Below are 22,892 nucleotides of genomic sequence, written 5' to 3'. Positions count from 1 at the left end.
CGAGCCTGCCACGTCCCCCCTCCACGGGTAGATACTCCCATGAAAACAGCCTGCCGACTCACCCCCTCAAGTTCGCGGGCGCCCTCGTGTTGATCCCTGTGACCCGCCCACGCACAGACCCTAAAGCAAGCCCTACGTATGGCAGGTGGGGCTCTGTAGCAACACCCCGTGCACACGCACGCACGCACACACACGTGCCCGAAGACACGGGCGCCTATCCAGATGTCGTGTGTCCCCGCATCGAAGAAGAAAGCTTCTCTTTCACGGACAAGCCCCTCGTCACCCGCCCCCAGGCACCCACCACACACATGGACACCCACTGGTCCGTGGACACGGCCCTTCCTCCCCCGACGGGGAAAAGGCAGAGGCTGTGCAGCTGTTGAGAGCCTGCCCTGGGGCCTGCCCTGGGGCCTGCCATGGGTTCAAATCCTGCCTCCCCTGCTTACGGGCTGCGAGCCGGCAGGGAGCGCCGAGGCCCTCCTGTGAATGGGCCCGGTCTCCTGGGCCCATCTTGGGTGCTCGCTGAGATGGCCTGGGTGGAGCGCTTGGCATGGGTTCTGGACGGTGGGAAAGACTCTGTGGCCATTGAGGTGGGGGTGGGGAGGGCATGTGGTCATTGTTCCCGTTTTACAGATGAAGAAACGGAGGCCTACCAGGCTGAGTGACTTGTCCGTGTCAAAGGCGTCAGCTGCCCCTTCCCTCATTCCTCCTCCCTGACCTCTCCGTGGGCTCCCGAGGGTCCGGCTGTGTCCTGTGGGATCCACCCCGCCCTACTCAGCCCTCCTTGCTCCTCAGCCCAGCCCTGGGGCCAGGGAGGCATGGCCAGCCTCTCTAGCTGGGCAAGGCGGCTCTGAGTCCAGGCCAGGAGCCTAGAACCTTGGACCTTCTGCAGTGGGGAGCACCTAGAGATGCCCAGGCCGCCCCTGCCTCTAAGCGGGACTGTCAGGGTGTCTCCCCACGCCCCCTGCCACTACCATCTCTGAAGGGGTGGCCGTGCCGGCTTAGGGCTGACCGTGTCTGTCCCCACAGGTCAAGGTGTCCTACTTCGGGCAGCACGAGGGCGGTGCCCTGGGCCACAGCGTGCTCTACCTCACTGGCGTCGGTAAGCACCGCCTCCCTGGCTCCCCGTGAATCCCCTCACCCTCCACCTTGCCCGCTTGGGGGTCTCAGGGGGCCCCCTGGTGCCAGGCTCATGGCCATCTTCCTCCACCTTGAGGAGCTTCTTCAGAAGCCTTCAATTGACCCAGGGAAGGAGACCCAGCAGTGCTTAGGGCCACCAGAATCCAGAAACAGCACTGCCCACGGCCCAGCAGCTACACCCATGTGGGCCTCCTCCATCCCGAGTCCCACCTGCCACCCCCTGGACTCCAGGGGTCCACGAGCCACCTTCAGCCAGAGCCCGGGCAGGCGGCTCTACGAACTGCAGAACCAGCACCTAGAACCTCAGGCCTTGTCCCCATCGGCCAGAGCCAGGGCCACCAGGAGCCAGCAATCCAGCATCCGTAGATATGCAAGAAATTCAAGGGCCAGAGACTCGGGCCCCCCAGCATCCAGGGCCCCAGGGGGCGGCCACACGGCCTCCTGGGCATTGGTGTGGTCCCCAGATAGGTCCTCCTGGGTCCCGTGGGCAGAGCTCGCCGGGGCCCCGGCCTCAAGGGCGTGAGGACAGAACTGGCTCCGGCTCGGCAGCTGCTCTCCCTCCCTTTTCAGACATCTCCCTGGATGTCGACACGGCTCGCAGGGGCAAGGTGAAGAGGAGCCACGGCGACAAGGTGAAACTCTGCTGGCTCGCCCACGACGGCAGGGCTGGCAGGCGGGCCCGCCTGGGGGCGATGGGTCCGACCGTGTGGGGAGCCCATCTGCAGGCTGCCAGGCTGGGACAAGTGGGCGTAACTTAGACTGTGTGACCGATGTGCCGGGCGACTCGTGCGCGAGCCTCCCTGAGTCCATCTGCTCCGCTTAGGGCTTGGGGTTGGCTCTTTTGCTTGATGCCTCTTCCTTCGCTGTATTTGCACCCCCTCCCCCTGACACGGTAAGTGCCTCATGGAAGGTTGTCAAGTGACTGGCTGAAGTTGAAGGCTGGGAGAAGACAAGGCCTCTGGCAGAGAGGCTGGGTGGACAGGAGAGTGGGGTGGGCTCGAGGCACGACCATATGGGGAGTATCTGAAGCCATCCTGGAAGGGGTAGAAGGTGTAGTTTGTAGGGAAAGAGCCATGAGGATAGGCATTGAGGACAAGATGAGGAGGGGCAGCCTTGGGGGGTTGTGCGGGTGGCTCACTGCACAAGGTTGCTTGGCTAAGGTGGTGCGTGGGGCTGTGGCACAGGTCACGTCTTGCGCCCTGGCATAGGGCAGCATTTACTAAGAGAGGTGGACACGTGTGTCCCATGGGCTAGCAGTGGCCCTGTGAAGTCCCCCAGATGAGCGTGAATCCCACCCCTGGGACTGGGAGCTGATTTCCCAGAGCCTTCCTTTCCGGGACGCAAGGCAAGCGGGCCCTGCCCTGTGGGGCGTGCGGGGGACTGAGCAGAGGTGTGTCAGGGAGAGCTGCAGTCAGAGGCCGGGCTGCAGCATCCTTCCACCTCAGCTTAGGCCTCCTTGCAGGGCCTGCGGAACTGAGGGTGGGTGCCAGAGATGTCTGCGGGACAGGGCCCGGGAGAGTGCTGAGAGGGGGGACGTTTCCCTGGGATCATCCAGCCAGTGAAGTTCAGGGCAAGGCAGCCTCTGTCCCCCAGGCAGGGCCAAAGCTCAATGGGCTGGTGAAGGTTTTTTCTGGAATAACCTCCCTCCTGAAGGCGGGACACCACCCTTCCTCCTCCAGGGCGATGGCCACTGTGTAAGGTTGCACAGGTTGTTCACTGCAGAAAAGTGGGGTGGATCTGGGTCAAGAGACCTGGAACTCCAGTCTCCAAACCTATGATCCCTCCTTAAATCTTGAAGCAAACCCCGAATACGCAAGTCTCTGTGTTAACAAAGCAGCCGGCCCTGGCCAACTCCAGAGCCCCTTCCCAGGCCCTCTGGGTCCCACTGACCCCCAAAGCCTCTTGTTTTTATTATAGAAAACCTGGCGCTGGGGGCCCGAGGGCTATGGGGCCGTCCTGCTGGTGAACTGTGACCGGGACAGTGTCATGTCCAGAGGGCCCGACCTCACCGACAGCCAGCTGACGTCACTGGACGGTGCGTGACGGAGGGTGTGCGGGGTTGGCCAGGGCAGTGGTGTGGGCAGCAGCGGCTGGGGAGGCGGTGGGGGCGGCCTGTTGGAGGGGCGCAGGGAGGGTGGTCTCAAGGGCACCCGTCCTCCAGACCTGCAGGACATGTCCCCCATGGTGCTGAGCTGTGACGGCCCAGACAGGCTCTTCGACAGCCACAAGCTGGTCCTGAACGTGCCCTTCTCGGACTCCAAGCGAGTGGGGGTCTTCTGTGCTAGGGGTGAGTGGCCTGGTGGGGCTGCTTCCTCCCGGCTCCGCTCATCCTCTGCTCCCCAAAGCCTTTCTTCTCTTACCCCAGCCCCATCTTCCAGCATCTTCCGTAACTCAGCTCGCAGCATGCCACCTAAGAAGGAGGTTCCAAGACGAGTCCCAGGTTTATAGACGGGGTAACGGGCTCGGATGCACGATTCCGCTGTCTGGCGGAGCAGGGATCTGAACCTGGGTCTCCCAAGCACCAAGGCTCCTGCTCTTTCCATGGGTGCTCCGTCCTCTACCCAGGGGGCCGGCTCGAGGGGGAGCGGGAACTCGGGAAGCAGAGGCCCCAGCCAGCCCTGAGGACCCGGCTGCTCTGCTAAGAGATTTTATGAATCACAATCTGTGGCTTTAAAACAAAACAAAAAAACCAATCCTTAATCCTGACCGGCCTGTGTTCATTTTTATAAATAGCAAGAGGCTTCTCCTGCCCTCATCTTTCTCCCCCCTCACCTCCCTCTGTGCAAACGGACCCAGAACTCGTCGTTCTGGCCACACGAGCCTGGCAGGAGCCAGAACCTTCCTCCCAGGCCCAGTCCTGGGAGGTTAGGAGGAGGCGCTGCTTGGAGACACTTCCCGCGACACCAGAACATAAGCAGCGTCTCTGAGTGAAGGGATGACCTTTCCTGCTGAGAAGAAGAGCCTGCCGGGGGACATTTCCTGGGCACCCCTCGGCGGGGACAGACGGGGGCACAAGTCCTACATACCAGGCGCTTTTGCTTTTTTAAAATTTTAATTTTAATTTCTTCAGACCAGGCTTATTTATTTATTTATTTATTTATTTTTAAAGATTTATTTATTCATGAGAGACACAGAGAGAGAGGCAGGGACACAGGCAGAGGGAGAAGCAGGCTCCATGCACGGAGCCCGACGCGGGACTCGATCCCAGATCCCAGGATCACAGCCTGAGCTGGAGGCAGACACCCAACCACTGAGCCACTCAGGCGTCCCTTTCAATTTATTTTTAAAAGCGCCTGATCTGGGGACCCCTGGGTGGTTCAGCGGTTGGACACCTGCCTTTGGCTCAGGGCGTGACCCCGGGGCCTCGAGATCGAGTCCCGCATCGGGCTCCCTGCATGGGGCCTGCTTCTCCCTCTGCCTGTGTCTCTGCCTCTCTCTCTCTCTCTCATGAATAAATAAATAAAATCTTTAAAAAAAAAAACCCTAACCTTCTAAATAAATATATAAAAATAAAAGTAAATTGAGGTGAAATGCACATAATTGCAAGCAGCCACTTGAACGCGGACAGCTCAGGGGCGCTCCGTGCATCCTCGCTGCTGCGCGACCACCACCTCTTTCTAGCTGCAAGACTCACCCCCACATAAAGCCTCGTGGCCTCAGCACTCAGTCCCCATCCCCTCCCCCGCCCCGCCCCCCGCCGCCCCCAATCCTAGGCAACCAGGACTCTGTCCCTGTGGACGTCCCTACCTGTGTTGGATATTCCCTGTAAATGGAATCACATGATACGTGGCCTTTTGCGTCCGGCTTCTTTCACTGCGCATAATATTTAGTATTTTCAAGGTTCCTCCCTATGGTAGCGCGTGTCAGTACCTCGTCCCTTTGCGTGGGTAAAAATATCCCTTTCTGTGGACGGGCTATGTTTTGGTTATCCATTGTCCAGTTGATGGACATTTGGGTATTTTTCACCTTTTGTGCCAGCTGCTTTTATCTCTTTACCTGATATTTAAAAAGATTTTATTTTATTTATTTATTCATGAGAGACACACAGAGAGAGGCAGAGACACGGGCAGAGGGAGAAGCAGGCCCCATGCAGGGAGCCCGCTGGGGGACTCGATCCCCGGCCCCGGGATCACACCCTGAGCTGAAGGCAGACGCTCCGCCGCTGAGCCCCCCAGGTGCCCTCTTTATCTGATTTAAGGCTCATGCTGACCTCATGAGACACAGATGAGGAGGTGAGGCTCAGAGAGGCTGAGTCATTGAGCCAGGGTCACACAGCCTGCCCGTGCCAGGGCTCGAGGGGAGCGCAGGTGGCTCTGGCCGGCTCCCCGGCCTCTGGTCTCCTTCCTCCCGTCCGCAGTCCCAGCACGGACGGGCCCTGACTCTGGTTTCCCGTAGGCGGCAATTCCCTCGAGGACTACAAGCAGGTGCTCGGGCCTCAGCGCCTGTCCTATGACGTGGAGCGGCAGCGGGGGGAGCGGAAGATCAACTTCTTTGTGGAGGGACTCGCCTTCCCTGACGCCGATTTCTTGGGGCTGGTGTCCCTCAGCGTCAGCCTGGTGGACACGGGGGTACGTACCGCGTTGGGGGGCTGGGCTAGGGGAGCTGAAGGTTTAGGGGACCAGCCTGGAGCCTCTAGGGCCGGTGGCCGGAGGCCTGGGGGAGCTTGAGGCCTGATGGGGCTCTCTGCAGGGCCCATCTAGTCCTCATTTCCCCCCCAGACCCTGCCTGAGGTGCCCCTCTTCACAGACACCGTGGCCTTCCGCGTGGCTCCCTGGATCATGACCCCCAACACCCAGCCCCCACTGGAGCTGTATGCGTGCAGGTGAGGCCTCACCCCTCCTGCAGCAATCCCACCATCTCTGGCCTCGCAGAGACAGGAACAGAACGCTCCTGCCTGGATAGAGGCATCGAGGTCACCCGCGGGTGCAGGCTGGGGCAGGGGGAGCAGGAGGCTGGCTTGGGCCGGTCAGCCCCACTGTATCCTGTGCAGCGAAGGCCCGGCTGAGGTCACCAGCTCTGGCGCCGGGGTCCCTGCTTGTGCAGCCCTAGGATGGCTTGGACCTAGACCGGGTGGCGAGGCCGGGCTCTGCTGAGGCCGTGGGCAGGTGCAGGAGCCTGGGTGCACCCTGCTGTGGGTGTGCCTCTGGGCCTGCAGAGAATGCGGGAGCCCAGCCTCCACATCGGCTGTGGGCCCCCGCCCAGCCCCGGACCCTCGCGCTTCTGCTGTCTCTTGGGTCCCCTGTCAGGCTTGGGCGGGTGAGCCTTGCTTGGCAAGGCCGCTCCGGGTCCCTGTGTCAGAGGTCAGTCCAGTGGACAGGCCCGCAGCTGACCTGGAGCCTACGTCAGGAGGCAGGAAGGTGTGGAGACGTAGGCTTGCTCCGCAGGCGTTCGGAAGAGAAGTCTTTCTTTCCCTTTGCTCAGTGACTGCACCCTGACCCCTGTGCGTAGGCCAAAGGAGCAGGGGTGGCCGGGGCTCCTTGTCCCTGCCCTGCCACCTTAACCCCGTCTGCAGGTGACCTTCTCCCTGGCTGCCCTACTGGCCTTGTGCCCGGCCTTCGGGCTCCACACACCTGGGCTTGCCCCTCCCCTTGCACCCACCCCCTGATAGATCTGGGGACACGATCTGCATCTGCCTTCCTAGGGTAGGGGCTGTGTTTGAAACCCTATACCCAGGGACCACACGGGGCCGAGTGCGGACGGGACCCAGGCCACCATGGTCAGAGGTCATTGTCACGTCCTCTCTCCTCGTTTCTTACAGTGTGGTAGACTCTCATGGCCCAAATAAGAAATTTCTGGAAGACATGTCTGACCTAGCGTTGAAAGCCAACTGCAAGCTGGTCATCTGCCCTCAGGTTGAAAATCGAAATGACCGCTGGATTCAGGTGGGTGCTGGAGCAGTGGGGGTGGCCTGGGATGCCTGGGTCCCCAGCCTTCACCCTGACTTTGGGAAATGGGGACTGCACAGGCTCCGAAGCATCCTTGGTCTCCCGATAGAAGCCAGGCCTCGGTTGGGACGGGGTGGCGAGGCGCAGGCAGCTTAGGGTAATGCCTGCCCACTGCCCACGTCACCCCAGTCTCTCCTGTTTCCCCCAAATGCTTGGGTTCCAGACAGAGTCGTCTCCCAGTTGGGGTCCTAGGAGGCCTCATCTGCACCCCCGAGGCACGTACCCCCAGGTCTTAGGGGGCAGCTGGGGCCCCGTCCTGGTCCAGGTCACCTCATTAGGCAAATCACACTCCGGGACACCGCTGTGATCTCTTCTTCTCCCCTCCCAGGACGAGATGGAGTTTGGCTACACGGAGGCCCCTCACAAAGCCTTCCCAGTGGTCTTTGACTCCCCCCGAAACCGAGGTCTGAAGCATTTCCCTTATAAGCGGATCCTGGTATGTGGCAAAGGGCAGAGTGGGGGTCCCTTGGGTGGCTCCCCCTATAGCACCCTGCAATCGGCCTTCCCTGGTCCTGGTCTTTGTCCTTAGGGGGCGAAAGGGACACGAGTGGAGGGCATGCAAATGACATGCAAATTACATGCGAGTGGCATGCAAATGACATGCAAATCCCCCCTGTTCCAGGAGGGACAGGAGTAAAGTCCTCCTGGGGAGCCCTCCTCCCCCATGTGGGTGGGGGCCAGCAGGGGAGTTAGCTCTGGGGAGACCAAACTGCCTTTTGTGGGAGATGCACCGTTCGTCAGCTCTCACGACTGGCTTTCATGAGGCGGGGCCTCTTCCCAGGTAACAAGTGTTTTCTGAACACCTGCTGCTGCCAGGCCCCATGCTGCCTCTCACGCGCAGGATGGGGACAGAGCCGCCCCGGCCACCGAGCTACCGTGTGTTCCAGGCCCCCGGCCCTAGCTCTATAGATCACCCCCCAATCCTGAGCCCTGTGGATAGCTGCTGTTTTGATCCCCTCTTTCCCCGAGGCCTGGAGAGGTTAAGTAACTCAGCCTGGGCCACGCAGCTCGTGGCACCGAGATGCAAAACCAAGGGACTGTCTCCGCAGCCCTCCCACTAGGCGGCTCTGCCTGTTTACGGGCTCCCACACCCCCGGCACCAGCACGGTGCCCGTGTCCAAGTGGGGGCCGTGAGCGGGGAGTCCGGGAGCTCATGATGGGCACCCAGAGCGGGGCGCCAACCTCAGCCAGAGGGGCCGGGGCCGGGTCCCAGTGCAGGTGACAGCGAGCCCTGCGGGGTGACTCTGTATCAGCCAAGGGCCTGACCCCAAGCCCAGGCTCGCCCTGGCCTGGACGTCCCCTGCTGGTCTCTGCCCTCATCGTTACTCCGTCCCCCCTCCCCTTGCTCTGCGTCTAACTTGCTGTTCTTTTCCTGCCTGGAAGCGGAGGCAGGATTTTCCGACCCTCTCTCCTCCTAACACGGGTGCTCAGAGCTGCGGCCGTTTCCGAGCGTGCAGCCTGGCGAGCACCTGCAGGGGCCGGTGTGCTGCGTGCTTGTCACCTCTCACTTCAAAGTAGTGTCTGGTTTCTGCTTGGACTTCTGCGTTGACCTATGAGTTCTCTAGAAGCAGCGTGTTGCCTGGTTTCCCAACAGTCGGGGATTTTTTGAGTTACCGTCCTGTTTCGGGCTTGGACTTTAATTGCACCCCCACCCCAGCCCCTACCCCACAGCTGTCACTTCCTGTCCTAACTGACCCCTCATTCTGGGGTGGGGGGGGCTTGCTGGTCCTCCCCTAGGGTCCCGACTTTGGATACGTAACCCGGGAGATCCTGTTCGCCGGCGCCTCCAGCCTTGACTCTTTCGGCAACCTGGACGTCAGCCCGCCGGTCACCGTGGGCGGCAAGGAGTACCCCCTGGGCCGCATCCTCATCGGCAGCAGCTTCCCCAAGTGAGAGGCCTGGCGGGAGGTGGGGGGCGCGTAGGGACCCCCCTACATACACCCTCCAGGTCTCTGGTCTGAGAAACAGTCTTAATTCCCGTGAGCGGTCCTGCAGTCAAAGACTGAGACCTAGAATCTTAGATTTGAAAGCTTCTGGAATCTTTGGAGAAAACTCACGAACTAGTGACTCCCGGTCTCGGGCCTGCCTAGTATTTCGTGAGCCTCATTAGTCACCCACTACGTATGTAGGGGGAGGCCTTACGTAAAAAGCCCGATTTCCAGTTTCTTCTGAAACATCGGACTTGCCAGATGGTGCAGAGAGGCAGGAGATGCACCCGGTGACCCGTCCCAGGAGGAGGTTAAAATAGCTGCTGTTCTAGCAGCAGCTGAAAGGGCTCGCAGGTCACCATGTGGCTACAGGCGAACGGCACGACACCAGGGCGGTGGAGGTGACTTGTGGGTCCCTCCCTGGACAGCTGTCATCAGGCAGGACACAGGGGATTTAGAGGTTAGTGCTTAGACAGGTGACAGTACCTGCTAAATCCCGCCGAACGGGCCCCCACCCTGCCTGCAGGCCACCCAACAACAGGGTGCGTGGCATAGGGATCCTGGGGGGGCCGTTTGTTTCCTGCCTGGGGCGTCAGCACACGCCAGGCACCAGAGGCCACCTTCTCCTTTGGGTGTGGGTGGGCATGGAAACCAGGTGAAAATGTGAAGCCCTGACTGACACCCAGAGTGGCCAGGCAGTGACAGGAAGGCCACTCAGCCTTGAGCGGTGGCCCTGGTGGCCTCAGGGCTGCGCCCAGGCGAGGCAGGGTCTCCTGGCACCGACACCAGGCACGTAGCTGGGTGGCCAAGCTGGGTAGAGCAAGAGGAATGCTCACCTTGCGGGTGACTCATGCTCAGACACCATCCGGGTCCCGATCCGCTGCCCCAGAGGTAGAAGGACCTTGGGGCCTCTGCCGGGTGCTGGGTGGTCATCCCGCACTCCAGAGGGGGACCCAGGAGGAAGGAGCGCAAGCTTCGGAGCATGCGTGGACTTGGATTTGAGTCCTACCTCTGCCACATACGAGTCACCTGTTTTTGGGGTCTACCACCTAAGCAGGCCTGACGACAGTGCCTGGCATGCAGTGGGTGCTCAACAAACTCATTCGAAGCTATTACCCTCATGCCCAGGATGTGCCAGGCACGCTGGAAGACACGGGGGTATATTAGGGCACGACAGATATGTTATGAAATGAACACGCTATTTTATACCCCTGCCTCAGTTTCCCGTCTGTGAAATGGGTCTATTAAAAAAAAATCTCTGTGCTAGCTGCATAATCAGCACGAGTGTGGACGAAGAATTCATGATAACCGCCTTCTGAACGTGCAGGTATTGTTTACCTGGGCCCCGGCCGGGGGTCAGCCACGCAGCAGGTTGGAACTCATTGGACCACAGGTTATTAATCACCTACTACTACGTACCGGGAACATAAGGATTTAGCCGTCACCTCATTTAATTCTTGGAACAGCCCTATGAGGCTGGGACGATTGTTATTCCCATTTCACAGATGAGGAAGCTGAGGCTCGGAAAAGTGAATGGAGTGCACTCATTCGTGCGTTTGTTCACTGATTGTGGAAATGTTTCCTGAGCTTTCCCACATGCCAGGTCTGCGGCCCTGGATAAAAGAAATGTTCTAGAAGCTACTGGGCTCAGAGCAGGGGCTGGGGATAGGGACGGGGTGGGGGACCTCCAGCGGCCCAGCCCACCGGCCGTTGTGTCGACACCAGGAACGAGGTCCTCGGTAAACGGAGGGGGTGAGGCTCGGAGAGCGACAGCCACCGCCCAGGGTCCCACAGCGAGTTAGCGCTCTCGTCAGAATCCAGAGCTCCCTCGGCCGGGCTCATGTGAAGGTAGCGCTCAGCCTGCCGCCCGGGCGCCTGCCTCAACCTCTTCCTGACGTCAGCCGTGGGCAAACAGACACCCCACGTTCGTCCTCGCAGGGAGGAACAGACGGTGGGCGGGCCTAGTAGATGGGTCGGTGATGTCAGATAAGGGAGGCCCTGCCGAGAAGCTGGCATGGAAACGGAGCCCCGAGAGAAGCGAGGGCCTTAAAGATGTGGGTATTTGGGACGGAGAAGCGCCAAGGAGCGGAGGTGGGCCGTGCAAAGGCCCTGAGGTAGGAGTGTGCGGGACATGAGAGGGGCCGCAAGGAGACCTGCGGGCTGGAGTGGCGTGAGCCAGGAGGGGCATGGGGGTGGGGGGTCAGAGAGCTCAGCAAGGCCCCCTTCAGATCATGACCTGCGCCTGGTATTTGTAGGGATGTCGGGGCCTCAGGCCAGCACCCCCTCCACCCTCCGCTCCCGTATCTAAGATCATCTTTAAGCAGGTCTGCCCCCTGGTGGTGACTCGGAGGGCAGGTCAGCCTCTGCTGGCTGGGACCCCTGCCTCAACCTCCCCGAGTTCCCTGCTCAGGAGCGGGTTCTGGAGCCTCACTCTTCACCCTCTCAGTGTGTTTAAGGCGTCTTTTTAACTCGCCGGCACTGTCTTCAAATAACAGGAATATAAGAGATGTGTTTGCCCGCAATCCCGTCCCCCAGAGCAAGTTAATGTTGTCATTTGTCACTGCCCAGCGTCGAGTCTATGACATGATTGGGTGACAGGGACCATGGACTGTCCCTCCCCGCCAGCCCCCCGGGAGCTCACGTTCTGGTGTCTGACATCAGACAGCATGCGAGGTGTCAAGCGTGCTAGCTAGCACCCCATACGGTAAAGAAACACAGAGCCGGGAAGGGGATTAAGGGATTGTAGCAATTTTCAAAGGTCTCCTAGAGAAAGAGGGTGACATTTGAGTTCAACCTTGAAGATGGAAGTGACCATGGGGTGACGGGGCGTGGGAAAGAATTCCTGGTACAGAGGACAGCATGTGCAAAGGCCCTGAGGCAGGGCTGTCCCCGGTATGGTCAAGGGGCAGCAGGAGAAGGTGCTGTCCCAGGGGAAGGTGGAGAGGGCCCAGAGTATACAAGACATTGTTCTGACTTTGGACAAGTCACCCCCTTGAACTTGCAGGGCCTTGGCTGCCCCATCTGTGAAATGGGGACATGGCCTTGCCCAAGGCAGTGTTGAAATCCCTGCGCACGTGCAGGCGGCTTTCAGTGACGTCTCCTCCCACAGCCCTGAGACCCCAGCTCCCGAGACCCCCTCCCTGTCCCCTCCCTCTGCTGGTCCAGGGCTCATTTCAGGAAGTGCTGAGGATCAGACAGGCGGCGTCGCGCACAGATGACGGGGCAGTGGTTCTCTTGCACACGAATGTCTGCCTCCCAGGGGGTGCAGGGCCCCACTTTGGGAGACGCTGGGCCGAGGGAGGGGCTGGGCGTCTTGGGCAGAGGCAGGCCCTCCGAGTCCCGGGACGTGGGGTGAGGGTCTGTTGTTCCCTTTAGCAAGCGGAGCTCGCTTGTTTGAGTCTCTAGTGGGAGGAGCGGCCAGGACCTTCCTGGCCTCGCGGAGGATGCTTTGTGGCAGGAGGGGGCGGACTGTCTGGGATGATGCTCAGGATGCACAGTGAGCTCCTGGGAGCACCGGGCCGGGGGGCAGGAAGGGGGGACGAACGACGACCCGTTCGGAGGGATGTCACGAAGCTCAGACAGCGGTGGGGGGCTCAGGACGTGCACCCGCGGGGAGCCAGCAGCCCATCGGCCTGAGCTGACCCTGCTCTCTCCCTCCTGCCCCAGGTCCGGTGGGAGGCGAATGACCAAGGTGGTGCGGGACTTCCTACAGGCCCAGCAGGTGCAGGCGCCCGTGGAGCTCTACTCCGACTGGCTGTCCGTGGGCCACGTGGATGAGTTCCTGAGCTTCGTGCCCACCTCTGACCAAAAGGTGCGTCCCCTCTCCTCCTGCCTGGGCCACCCCTGCCCCTACCCAGCCTGAGGGGATGGGAGAGGGCAAGGCCGCCTGGAACCAGCTCACCGCCTCTGTGCGTAGTGGGCTCAGAGCCAGGGCACCCTGGGGACCAGATGGTGTTAACCAGGGGAGGGGGGCTTCCTGGAGGAGGTCAGAGCTCCTCAGGAGGGCACTGATGGGCTCCACTGCTCATACACTCGCTCTCACGTTGCTGTGTTTGCTCTGATCCAAACCTCTCAGCCTGGACCAGGGAATGACAACGCTGATGATAATAACTGGTAACATGTAGGGAGCACCTATGATGTGCGTGTCCTTTATTTTATTTTATTTTATTTTATTTTATTATTTTATTTATTTATTTATTTATTTATTTATTTATTTATTTATTTTATTGTTTTATTTTATTTATTTTATTTTTTGTTCATTTGCTTTAGTTTATTTAATCCTCTAACAGTTCCATCTGATCATGATCCCCATTTTGCAGATGGAAAAACTGAGGCTCAGAAGGGCAATTACGGGTAGGGTGAGATTCAAAACCTGAGACAGAGGGCTTGGCCCCCTTGCAGAGTGGGGCCCAGGCCTCAGAGGGCAGGTGGCCCGGGAGGGGAGACCTCCCAGCAACCCCTGGCTGAGTTCCCTGGGAGACAAGGGCAGCCAGGCAAAAAGAATGGCTTGGACAAAGGCCTGGGCCATGAAGCAGCTTGGAGAATTAGGGGAATTGCGGAGAGGTCTTTGTGGCTGGTAGGTGGGACCCATGTGTGGTCTGGCCTCTGAACTCAGGCCCCTCCTGGGTTTGGGGTCTCCTGCGTCCAGGGGGATCCTGTCCACTGAGCAGTCCTCCCTCCCTCTGTGCCAGGGCTTCCGGCTGCTCCTGGCGAGCCCCAGCGCTTGCCTCGAACTGTTCCAAGAGAAGAAAGACGAGGGGTATGGGGAGGCCGCCCAGTTTGATGGTGAGTGCCAACGACCCGGTCACCCGTGGGGACCCCATCCTCTGGGGGCCAGCCCTGGGCACCGGCCTGCCTTTTGTGGCTAGGCCTGTTAGCAGGCCCTTTGCCTTGCTCGTCAGCTCAGAGCCGGACCTCGCTGTTCCCCCGACATCCTCACCTGGGAGCTAAGGATGAGGGCCCTCGGGCTGCCCTCCACTGGGCCCGGCAGGGGAGCCAGGAGGTCAGTGGACTGGCCCAGGCACACGCAGGGGGTGGCCTCCTCTGCAAGACTGGGCGGCTCCTGGCCACACCCCAGGAGGGGCACCACCGGAAAGAGTGTGCACCCTGCTGATCTCGTACCCTCCCCCATCCCTTTCCCCGGAGGCTCCGAGAGGAGTGCTTGGCCCAGGACTTTCCCTGGGATGTGGGATGAGGGATGCGGATGCAGGATGTGGAATGTGGATGTGGGATGTCGGACGCAGATGTCAGATGTGGATGCGTGATGTGGATGTGAGATGCGGGATGAGGGATGTGGATGTGGGATGTGGATGAGGATGCGGGATGTGGATGTGGATGCGAGATGTGTGATGTGGGATGCGGGATGCGGATGTAGGATGTGGGACGCAGATGTGGGATGTGGGATGTGAAATGTGGGATGCAGATGCAGGATGTGGGATGCGAGATGTGGGATATGGGATGCGGATGTGGAATGCGGGATGCAGATGCAGGATGTGGGAGGCGGATGCAGGATGCGGATGTGGGATGCAGGATGCATAGGGCTCTGGGCTCAAGAGTGGAAGAGGTGAGAAGCCAGGTGGGTGGTCAGAGCCCCGCTGTGGACCTGCCTCTGGGAGCTGACAGACGGTCCAAGGGCCTGGCTGGCCCCCTTGAGCCCCACCCCCACCCCCCCATGGATCTCATCACTCTCACCTGGAAGGGATGTGGCAGTGCTTCAGGACCTGGGTTCGAGTCCTGATCTTGCCGTTAGTGGCTGCGAGATCAAGATTGCATTCGAAACCGCTCAGTGCCTCAGTTTCCTCTTCTCTGAATTGGGGGTGATAATGAACCCACCTAGCCTCGTTTTGAAGATTAATCATAACCTTAGTGGGGTGCCAGAGCGTGGTGGGAGGCCAGTGACGGTAGCTGTGCTGTAATCACATAGTACCGAGCCACGACCCCCTGCCCGAGGAGCCCCTGCACTTGCAGCCAGAGCCTGAGGGCAGGGTCCCCAGGCTTTCTCCATCCTAGCTTCAGCCCCCGGCCCTGAGGTGGGAGAACAATCCTGGCCCAGGTGCTGCGGCCCCAGGCCCGAGATGGCCCTGGGCAGTCCGCCCTGAGCCCCGTCCTGCCTTCTTTCTCTCGCAGGGTTAAGGCACCAGGTGAACAGAAGCATTAATGAGATGCTGGCGGACCATCGCCTCAGGAACGACAGTCTCTATGTACAGGTGAGGCGGCCCGCCGCTCGCTCTTGAGGGTCCCCACACCTCCCAGCAGAAGCTGCCCCAGGAACTGCTGGGGTGGGGGTCAGGGGCTCAGCCCCAGGGCCTCTGACTGTCCTGTGGGTAGGCTAGGGCCTCTGCCGCAGGGAACCCCCACTCTGATGGAGGAGACAGCAGGGGCCTCAGGGAGCGCCCAGTCGGATGAGGGAGATCTAGGTCTACTGGGGCCGGGGGTGGGGGGGAGTGATGAGTTTCCGGAAGCAGAGTGAATTGGGAGAGATGTGGTGGAGAAATGGGGCTCCGTGGGGTGAGTGGTGGGGTGGGTAGGAGTTAAGGGGACCTGGCCAGGGGACACTAGGCGGGAGGGGGTCTCTGGAAGGGGCAGGGCTGGAGCCGGCCGCATGCAAGGTGCAGGCCGGGTGCAGAGCTGGAGCTCAGGAAACGGAGGGGGCCCTTCGCTTCTCCTGAGTGGAGCCTGGCCCTCTCCCAAACTGCCGACATGGACAGGGGTACGCGCCGCGCCGTGGCCGGGGCCGTGTGGTGTAGCAGCAAGCGCCTTTTGGAACCAGAAACTGTCAGGATCCAAATCCCAGCTCTGCTGCCTCCTAGCTCTCTGCCCTCGGGCGGATCACTCGTGACTCAGTTTCCCCATCTGGGAGGGACACACAGCTATTGGGAGGACGGATGGAGAGTGCCTGGGTGCCCGGCGCTCTGTGGGGGCCTGGCACGCAGTGGGCGTCCAGCCAGCGTTAGAGGCCCCCTGGCTCCCCGGGTGCGCCCCCTCTCTCCCCCTCCCCCAGAAATGCATCGACTGGAACCGGGAGGTGCTGAAGCGGGAGCTGGGCCTGAGCGAGCGGGACATCGTGGACATCCCCCAGCTCTTCTCCCTCAAGGGCTCCTACGCAGAAGCCTTCTTCCCTGACATGGTGAGAGCGCAGAAGGAGGTCGTGGCCTGTCCCTGGGGCCCGGCAGGGTCCGGAGGGGTGTCAGTAGGGGTTCCAGGGGACAAGCGCCTCCTGCCCCACGCAGACGGGCACAGAGGCTGGGGAGGCCTGGTGGACCTCTCCCGCGTGTGTTTGGTTTCTGCGCAGGTATAGAGCATCTCCATCGGTGGCTCTCAACCGGGCGATTTTGCCCCCTCGAGGGCATCTTATTGCCACAGGGAGGGGCGTGCTGCTGGCATCTAGTGGGTGCAGGCCAGGGATGCTGCTAAACCTCCTTCGGTGCCGACGGCAGCCCCACAATTTAGGCCTCTTTTCCCTCCCAAGTGGAAAAAAGAAGCGTGTTTTGGTTTCGGTGTTTTCAGGCTTCCAACTGTGGGCCTCAGCTGCGCGCTCTTCCCCGCACCCCGGCCCCCAGCCGGCTGCTCCCCAGTGCGGCTCCCGGGGCGGGCAGGCCGGCGCAGGGTGGCGGCTTCCCTGGCTGTCATTAAGTCAGGCCGCTGACAAGCAGATGCACAGATGTGATCTCACTGGGGTGGCCTCTGGGAGGGGCCGGGCGATGCTATCTGCCCTGCGCTAGCTAAACCATTAACACCTTGGGAAAGGATGTCAGGGTGGTGGCAGCTTGTGGAGTGGCTCCCCAGGATGGGAGACCTTCCCTCGTCAGCCTGGGCCCTTTCATCCCTGTCACTGGACAAGCCGAAGGGTGGGGGTGCGTCCTGATCCTGACTGGAGGCACGTATCCGGGGCGGGGCTTCCCTGCCCGGATTTGCGCTCACTCCTGACTCCTCACTGTGGGGTCCTGGTAGAGACCTCCAAGGCAGGGCTTCATCACCTTGGCTCTGCTGATTTTGGGCCCGAATCCTTTGCTGAGGGGCTGTCCTGTGCATCATGGGATGGCTGAGTGTCCCTGTCCCCTGCCCACTACATGTCATTAGCACCCCCCTCATTGTGAACACCCAGATGTCCTAGGGACAAAATCACCCTGGCTGGGAGCCACTGCTCGAGGGCGGTGCTGTCTCTTAGAAGTGTCTCAGATGATGGAAACGTTCTGTGTCTGCACAATACGACACGGGAGCCCCCAAACCGCATGTGGCTACTGAGCACTTAAAATGTGGCTAGTGTGGCTAGGAATGAAATTTGTACTTTTATTTCATTTAAATTTCAACTGCTGCATGTGGCCAGTGGCTGCCCTACTGGTCAGGGAAGGACTAAGGGGCATCCAGGCTCTGGTTCTGGCTGAAGGTTAGGGGAGGGCCTGGGCCAGAGCCCATGACCTTGGCCAGCCCTCTCTGGGCTGTGGCCTTGCCCACACCAGCTGGGAGCCCCGACCCCAACACGCACCCCTCTGTGGGGATCTCTGAGCTTTGGTCCAGACCCCGCTAAAGGATCCCAGTACGTCCTCAGGGGAGAGCCCATGGGGGACACTCCCTTAACCCCCTCATTTGTTAGATGGGGAGACAGGCCCTCTGAGGAGGGTGCTTGCCTGGCCTGAGGTCACCCAGCACATGAGGAGCCTCCCATCTCCTGAGTTCTCATCTAGGAAGAAGCAGACCCGGACTGGCTCCCCTCCTGGCCTTTTGCGCCTCTACGTGCCCCACTTCACTCAGCACATCCCAGCCCATCAGGGGGCACGTGGGTAGCTCAGGACCAAGGCCCTGGCGCTGACCCCAGAGGATCCTCCAGCTTCATGATGGCCCTGCAGGGCAGACCTGATGGTGACAGGGCCACGGCATGGAGAATGTGAGAGCGCAGAGTCTAGGGCAGCCCACCCCGTGCTGAGATGACCCAGCACTACCCTCCAGACAGTAGGTCCAGAGGGTCCCCTTTGAACTCCAAGCACAGCTCCTCTGGCCATCAATGTAAGGCCGAGGTCTTCTCTGAGACCCTTCCATACCCTGCCCTGGGGAGGCCTCCCTTCCGCAGGGTTAGGGCCCTCAGCCAGGGAAGCAGGAGATGTCCCCAAGGGCTCCTAGCCCCTCGCCCCAACTCCTCGGCTCCCCCAGGCAGCTGTAGTGCTATACGTTGGTGGAGTATAAAGAGTGTGAGTTTGGGCATGAGTTAGACCCACATCGAATTTTAATCTCTCCGTTCTCTGATTGTGTGGCCTGGATTATGTTACTAACCTTCCCAGCCACTGACTCAGAGGGAGGAGTGAGGTTTAGTGATGATGTATCTGGCACACAGGAGATGTTCAATAAACCATAACACTTATCAGGGCTTCCCGGGAAAGGTGAGCAAGCTGTGCACTGCACAAGGGCTCCACACCTGTAAGGACGTGCACGCTGTAGACCTCATAGGTATTTGTTGTCTGAAGTTTGTGGCAGATGATGGTAAAATCTTGTTCTAACATTTATTTTCCAACAATTTATGTTGGAAAATTGACCATTTTCTGATAGATGGAAGAAAGTATTGGAGGAATACTTTCATTCCTATAAAGCTGCCATGGGTGTTCCCGGCAGCCCCACCTGGTATGAATCCTCTCTTCCAACCACAAATCCGTTTCTTTTCTCCATAGACCCTAGTTTTGGAGCAAGTGCCCATCCTGGTGGCCCAGGGATGCTGATGAGGATGGGCCAGGCCTGGGGATGGGTCCCCCATGTGTAGAGCATCCCCAGCCAGCAGGGCTCCCCTCTCGCCTTCTCTTCTGCAGGTCAACATGGTGGTCTTGGGCAAGTACCTGGGCATCCCCAAGCCCTTCGGGCCCATCATCAACGGCCAGTGCTGCCTGGAGGAGAAGGTGCGGTCCCTGCTGGAGCCGCTGGGCCTCCACTGTATCTTCATTGATGACTATTTGTTCTACCACGAGCTGCTGGGGGAGATCCACTGTGGCACCAACGTGCGCCGGCGGCCTTTCTCCTTCAAGTGGTGGCACATGGTGCCCTGAGCCCACCTCCACCCGCCATCCTCTGTGCCCACCTGCCAGGGAACCCCGCCAGGGTGAGGGCGAGGAGCCTCCACCCGGCCTCCATCCTCTCAGGGGAGCCTCAGGTGCATCTTCCCGGGTCCTGGACACGTGCTGGCCACCGCAGGCCCCGGGGTACAGCCACAGACACCACGCACCCTCATCCCTGGAGTGGCCGCCCCAGCCCAAGGACTGTCCTCATTCTTCCCTCCCTCTTCCTGATCCGAGGTTCTGGAAAAGAGCAACCACCTTAACATATTCAAGGACGGCCGTGCGTGGTCATGGTCGTGCTGGGTCCTTGCTCCTCTGTGCTGATATTCCTTTCGTGTCTGCACCAGGAATGGGGCCCAGAGGGCCTGAGCTCGGGGGTGGGGGCCTGGGTCCGGGCACCTGTGGTTCCTGTCAGAGCAGGAGCAGAGAGGTGGGGCACCCCCTTTTCTCTCCCAGCTGTTGCCCCCATGCAGGGGACCCTCAAGCTGTGACCTCCTGGCACCCCTCAGCCATATTTATAGAGGCCAATAAGCACAGGAAGGCCGAGCATCTGAGGGCCTGTCCTAAAAAGAAAAGGCAACAAAACCCCTTTAATGCCTGACTCCAGCCTCAGAAGGGTGCTTGTTACCTGTGTAGGAAGCCTTTAATTACGAGTGCTGGCAGCTTCCGGCCCCCAAACGCTGTGAGGCCAGAGAGGCCTCCGGGGGCCACCCAGAGGAAGGCTGGCAGGCGGGAGGCCAGGGTGGCGGACGAGCCTCAGGGCCTGGCCTCTGTGTCCCAGGTGTCCTCGCTTCGGGTTTTGTACCCTGAATGTGAAGGGGGGCTGGCGGTTCCAGATGTCACAGGGGGCAAGGGCCCAGAGGTTAGGAGAGGGTGGGGGGGCCATTAGGTTATCTCTGAAGGTGGGGTTTAATTTCCTTTAATTGTCTTTAATTATTCCCCTTGGTCCCGCTGGCAGTGGGAGGAACGGCTTGCCCAGTCCCTCTTGGCAGCCCCGAGACCCTGCGTGTCACCTGGGTTTCCCTATAGAGTGACCCCCCTCCTCCGGCAGGCCTGTGTCCCCTCCCAGAGAGGGGAAGAGAGTTGCTACCAGGGTGCGGGGTGGCTAAGAGCCTGGCCCCGGGTGAGGTCACCAGGATGTGTACAGGCAGGTCGGCTTGGCCGGTGCCAGGCGAGAGGTATCCTTCTCCAGCCCCAGGCAGGCATGGGCACAAAGGACCCAGCCTGCCCCCTCCCACCATTGCCTCTGGGGCCATCCTGGCGGCTCTCGGCCCTAGCCCTCCACCACCGGGGCTTTACAGAAGCCCCTGGTAAGACTGGGGCCGGGCCAGCCAGCCCCTGGTAAACTCTGTGAGCCACGGACTACTTAGCAATCAGAAACTTCCATGGAAACCCAAGATCTGAAGCGGATAAAATCAGGACTGCTATGGTTTAAGGCGGTGGGGGTGCTGTACCTGGGTCCTCCCCTTCCAGAAGACTCTGAGGACCCCACTCACAAGTCCCTGGTCTAACTTTTGCACTTTCTGCTCATAACCATGACCCAGCCTAGACTGAGCCAAGGAGAGAAGGGAGCTCTTTGGGGGCCAAGAGCCTGCAGCCAGGGTTGAGGTTCTCCAGGGAAAGGCTGTGGGTGGAAGGGCAGGGGCATTGCAGAGTGATAGGGAGGGCGGGGAGCAGGCCTTCTAGAGCTGCCCTGGGCGTGGGAAGCTCTGGAATTGCTGCTAGAGTTGTCGGAGGGCCCTAAAGTCCCCTCTGAGAATGTTCTGGACGACTGATCACCTCCTGCTTGATTAATAAAAATGTCAACATGCATTTCTTCAAGTGGCTGCCTCCTTAGTGTCTGTTTGTTGGGCTGTAGGGAGGAGGGGAGGAGCGAGGGGGGCCCTCCTTCCAGTTCTCCCCACCGTGCCCCAGCTCCTTGGCTCAACTTCCGCTGGCCACGGGCAGTTCCTACCTGGCTGGGAGAGCCCCAGGGCCAGTCAGTGCCAGGCAGGCAGGCAGGTAGGCTGATTCAGCAGGATGGCTGGCACAGGCCCATCGCTCTGAGGCCAAGTGCCCGGCTGAGATGGATATCAGGGGAGGGGTGGGGCCTGCCTCTTCTTTCCCTAGGCTATCTCTTCCATCTCTCAGAGCGAAGGCAGAGGCAGGAGATCCTCCAGTGGGACTGGTGCCCAGGGCCGAAGGCCACTAGGATTCCCTTTCATTCCTGCCTCTAAAGCCTGCAGGTTACCCAGCCTCAGTGGTCTGATTTCAGGGACCTGGAAATATCACCCCCTCTCATCCTACACACTGGCTGCTGCCTCAGATTCTATCCTCTGACACTCATTCACTTTATTTTACCTTTTGTTATGGACTAAAAGGCAAAAAGCTGCTGCCCATCAGTCATCGACACTTTAGTCTGAATGAACCACAGATGGGTTTCTAAAACCTGGTATTAACAGGGGAGAGGCGAAGGCTTGGGTCTATTTCTGAAGGGAGATACAGGGCTCTAAGGCGGAAGCTGGTCCTGCCCCTAGCACTGTGGGCCAGTCCCCAGGAGGAAGCCCCCACTTTCTGCAGCAATTCCCCAGCTGTGCTCATAAGCGGGTAGGGAGACTGTTTGGGGCTTCCTCCTGAGTCCAGATCTGAGTCTGCCATCAAGCCATTTTCTAGCCAAAGAAGTAAAGCTGTCATTGAATTCAGCAGCCCAGCATCTCCCCTTGGGAACACCCTTCCCAGACTCTGGGATAGAAGAGCACCATTCTTAGAGTCCTGCTGAAGATCCTTGAGCTGCTGGGCGTGCACCCACTGGGGACACTGGGAAGCAGGTCCTTGTCCCTACCCTGCCTCAGACTGGCAGCATCGCCAGAGAGAAGGGAGGAAGCTTCTATTCAGCACCTTTGGAGCCTGGCTGGGTAGGGTGTGTCCCCGCCATTATCTCTGCCGGGCTGGTGATTAGCCACATTTTCTACAGATGAGGAAACCGAGGCTCAGAGAGAGGGAACCTATCACCCAAGGCCACATAGCTGATGCATGGTGGAGTCGGGGTCCCCAAGACCCCTCTCCTGAGAGCCCTTGCTCCTGCTGCTTCAGGTGGCCAAATGCCTCCTCTGGCCTCAGTTTCCCCCCCTCACAAGTGAGCCTTCCTGCTCCGACATTCTAAGTTCTTCCTGGCCAGAGAGGGCCACCCACCCCTTCCACAGGCTTTTGCCATGTGGTCAGAGTGACAACGCCAGTAATAGAACGAGGCCGGGCTCCACACTAGAGCTCTGCCCACGTGGGCCCACGTGAGCCCTGCAACAGCGTTTTCAGAGGCGGCAGGTGAGGCACAGAGCAATGAAGCCACTTGTCCCCAGCCACACAGCCAGCACGAGGCTGAGGCAGAGCTGCCTCCAGTCCTGCTTCCACGCTCCATGCTCTTAAGAAAAAGGCAGGTGTTTCTCAAAGTTTCTCACGATGCTTTGGGGGTGCTTATGAAAAAGATCCCGATGCCAGGAGGCACCCCTTACCCGCTGTGTCAGGCTGGAGGTGGGGCCTGGGAGCCTGCATGTTCACCAGCTCCTCCAGCAGGGTGGAGAGCTCCCCGCTAAACCGTATCAGCTCTGGAAATGCAGGAAAGGGGGGTGAGGAGGAGGAGTGTGGGAAGTGAGGAGGGCGCCCAGGTCAGCGCCCCACATCTTCGCCTCCCCCCGCCCCCACCCCCCAGGCCCTGGTGCCCCAGCCCCGGTGCCTGCGGGGACTCGCTCCCTTGGAGGGAGAAACGGACGCCCTCCGTACTGGGGGCGGAGCAACAGGCTCTTATGCAAATGAAGGGTTGCTTCTGGCCAATCCTGAGCTCCCGGCTCTGGGAAGGGGCTGGGCTT

At 60.1% G+C, this 22,892-nt stretch overlaps 1 protein-coding gene and 1 long non-coding RNA gene across 5 annotated transcripts in view; one reads left to right on the top strand and one right to left on the bottom strand.

Moving 5' to 3' along the window:
* Positions 1-20,871, top strand: part of PADI1 (peptidyl arginine deiminase 1) — a 40,941-nt gene extending 20,070 nt beyond the window's left edge. The window contains exons 3-16 of the mRNA XM_038531832.1: positions 1,030-1,102; positions 1,711-1,772; positions 3,058-3,175; positions 3,302-3,427; positions 5,536-5,708; positions 5,859-5,962; positions 6,899-7,022; positions 7,414-7,521; positions 8,823-8,974; positions 12,680-12,824; positions 13,705-13,798; positions 15,140-15,219; positions 16,014-16,139; positions 18,808-20,871. Coding sequence (XP_038387760.1) covers positions 1,030-1,102; positions 1,711-1,772; positions 3,058-3,175; positions 3,302-3,427; positions 5,536-5,708; positions 5,859-5,962; positions 6,899-7,022; positions 7,414-7,521; positions 8,823-8,974; positions 12,680-12,824; positions 13,705-13,798; positions 15,140-15,219; positions 16,014-16,139; positions 18,808-19,041 — 1,719 coding nt within the window. The 3' untranslated portion in view covers positions 19,042-20,871. The remainder of the gene's footprint in view (positions 1-1,029; positions 1,103-1,710; positions 1,773-3,057; positions 3,176-3,301; positions 3,428-5,535; positions 5,709-5,858; positions 5,963-6,898; positions 7,023-7,413; positions 7,522-8,822; positions 8,975-12,679; positions 12,825-13,704; positions 13,799-15,139; positions 15,220-16,013; positions 16,140-18,807) is intronic.
* On the bottom strand, positions 17,306-22,706 carry LOC111093851. Of its 4 annotated transcripts, none has more exons than XR_005356131.1 (4): positions 22,539-22,706; positions 19,679-19,873; positions 19,309-19,458; positions 17,306-19,013 (listed from the first exon to the last, which is right to left on the bottom strand). It is a non-coding gene; the product is annotated as an uncharacterized LOC111093851 (long non-coding RNA). The 4 variants fall into 4 exon arrangements; XR_005356130.1 differs by having other exon boundaries at positions 17,306-18,963; XR_005356132.1 differs by having other exon boundaries at positions 17,306-18,963; positions 19,679-19,856.
* Between the last annotated feature and the right edge of the window lie 186 nt (positions 22,707-22,892).

This window comes from Canis lupus, chromosome 2 (genome assembly GCF_011100685.1).
Source record: "Canis lupus familiaris isolate Mischka breed German Shepherd chromosome 2, alternate assembly UU_Cfam_GSD_1.0, whole genome shotgun sequence".
NCBI lineage: Eukaryota > Metazoa > Chordata > Mammalia > Carnivora > Canidae > Canis > Canis lupus.
Note: the sequence above shows the minus strand (reverse complement) of the source record. Positions and strands in the feature narration are given on the sequence as shown.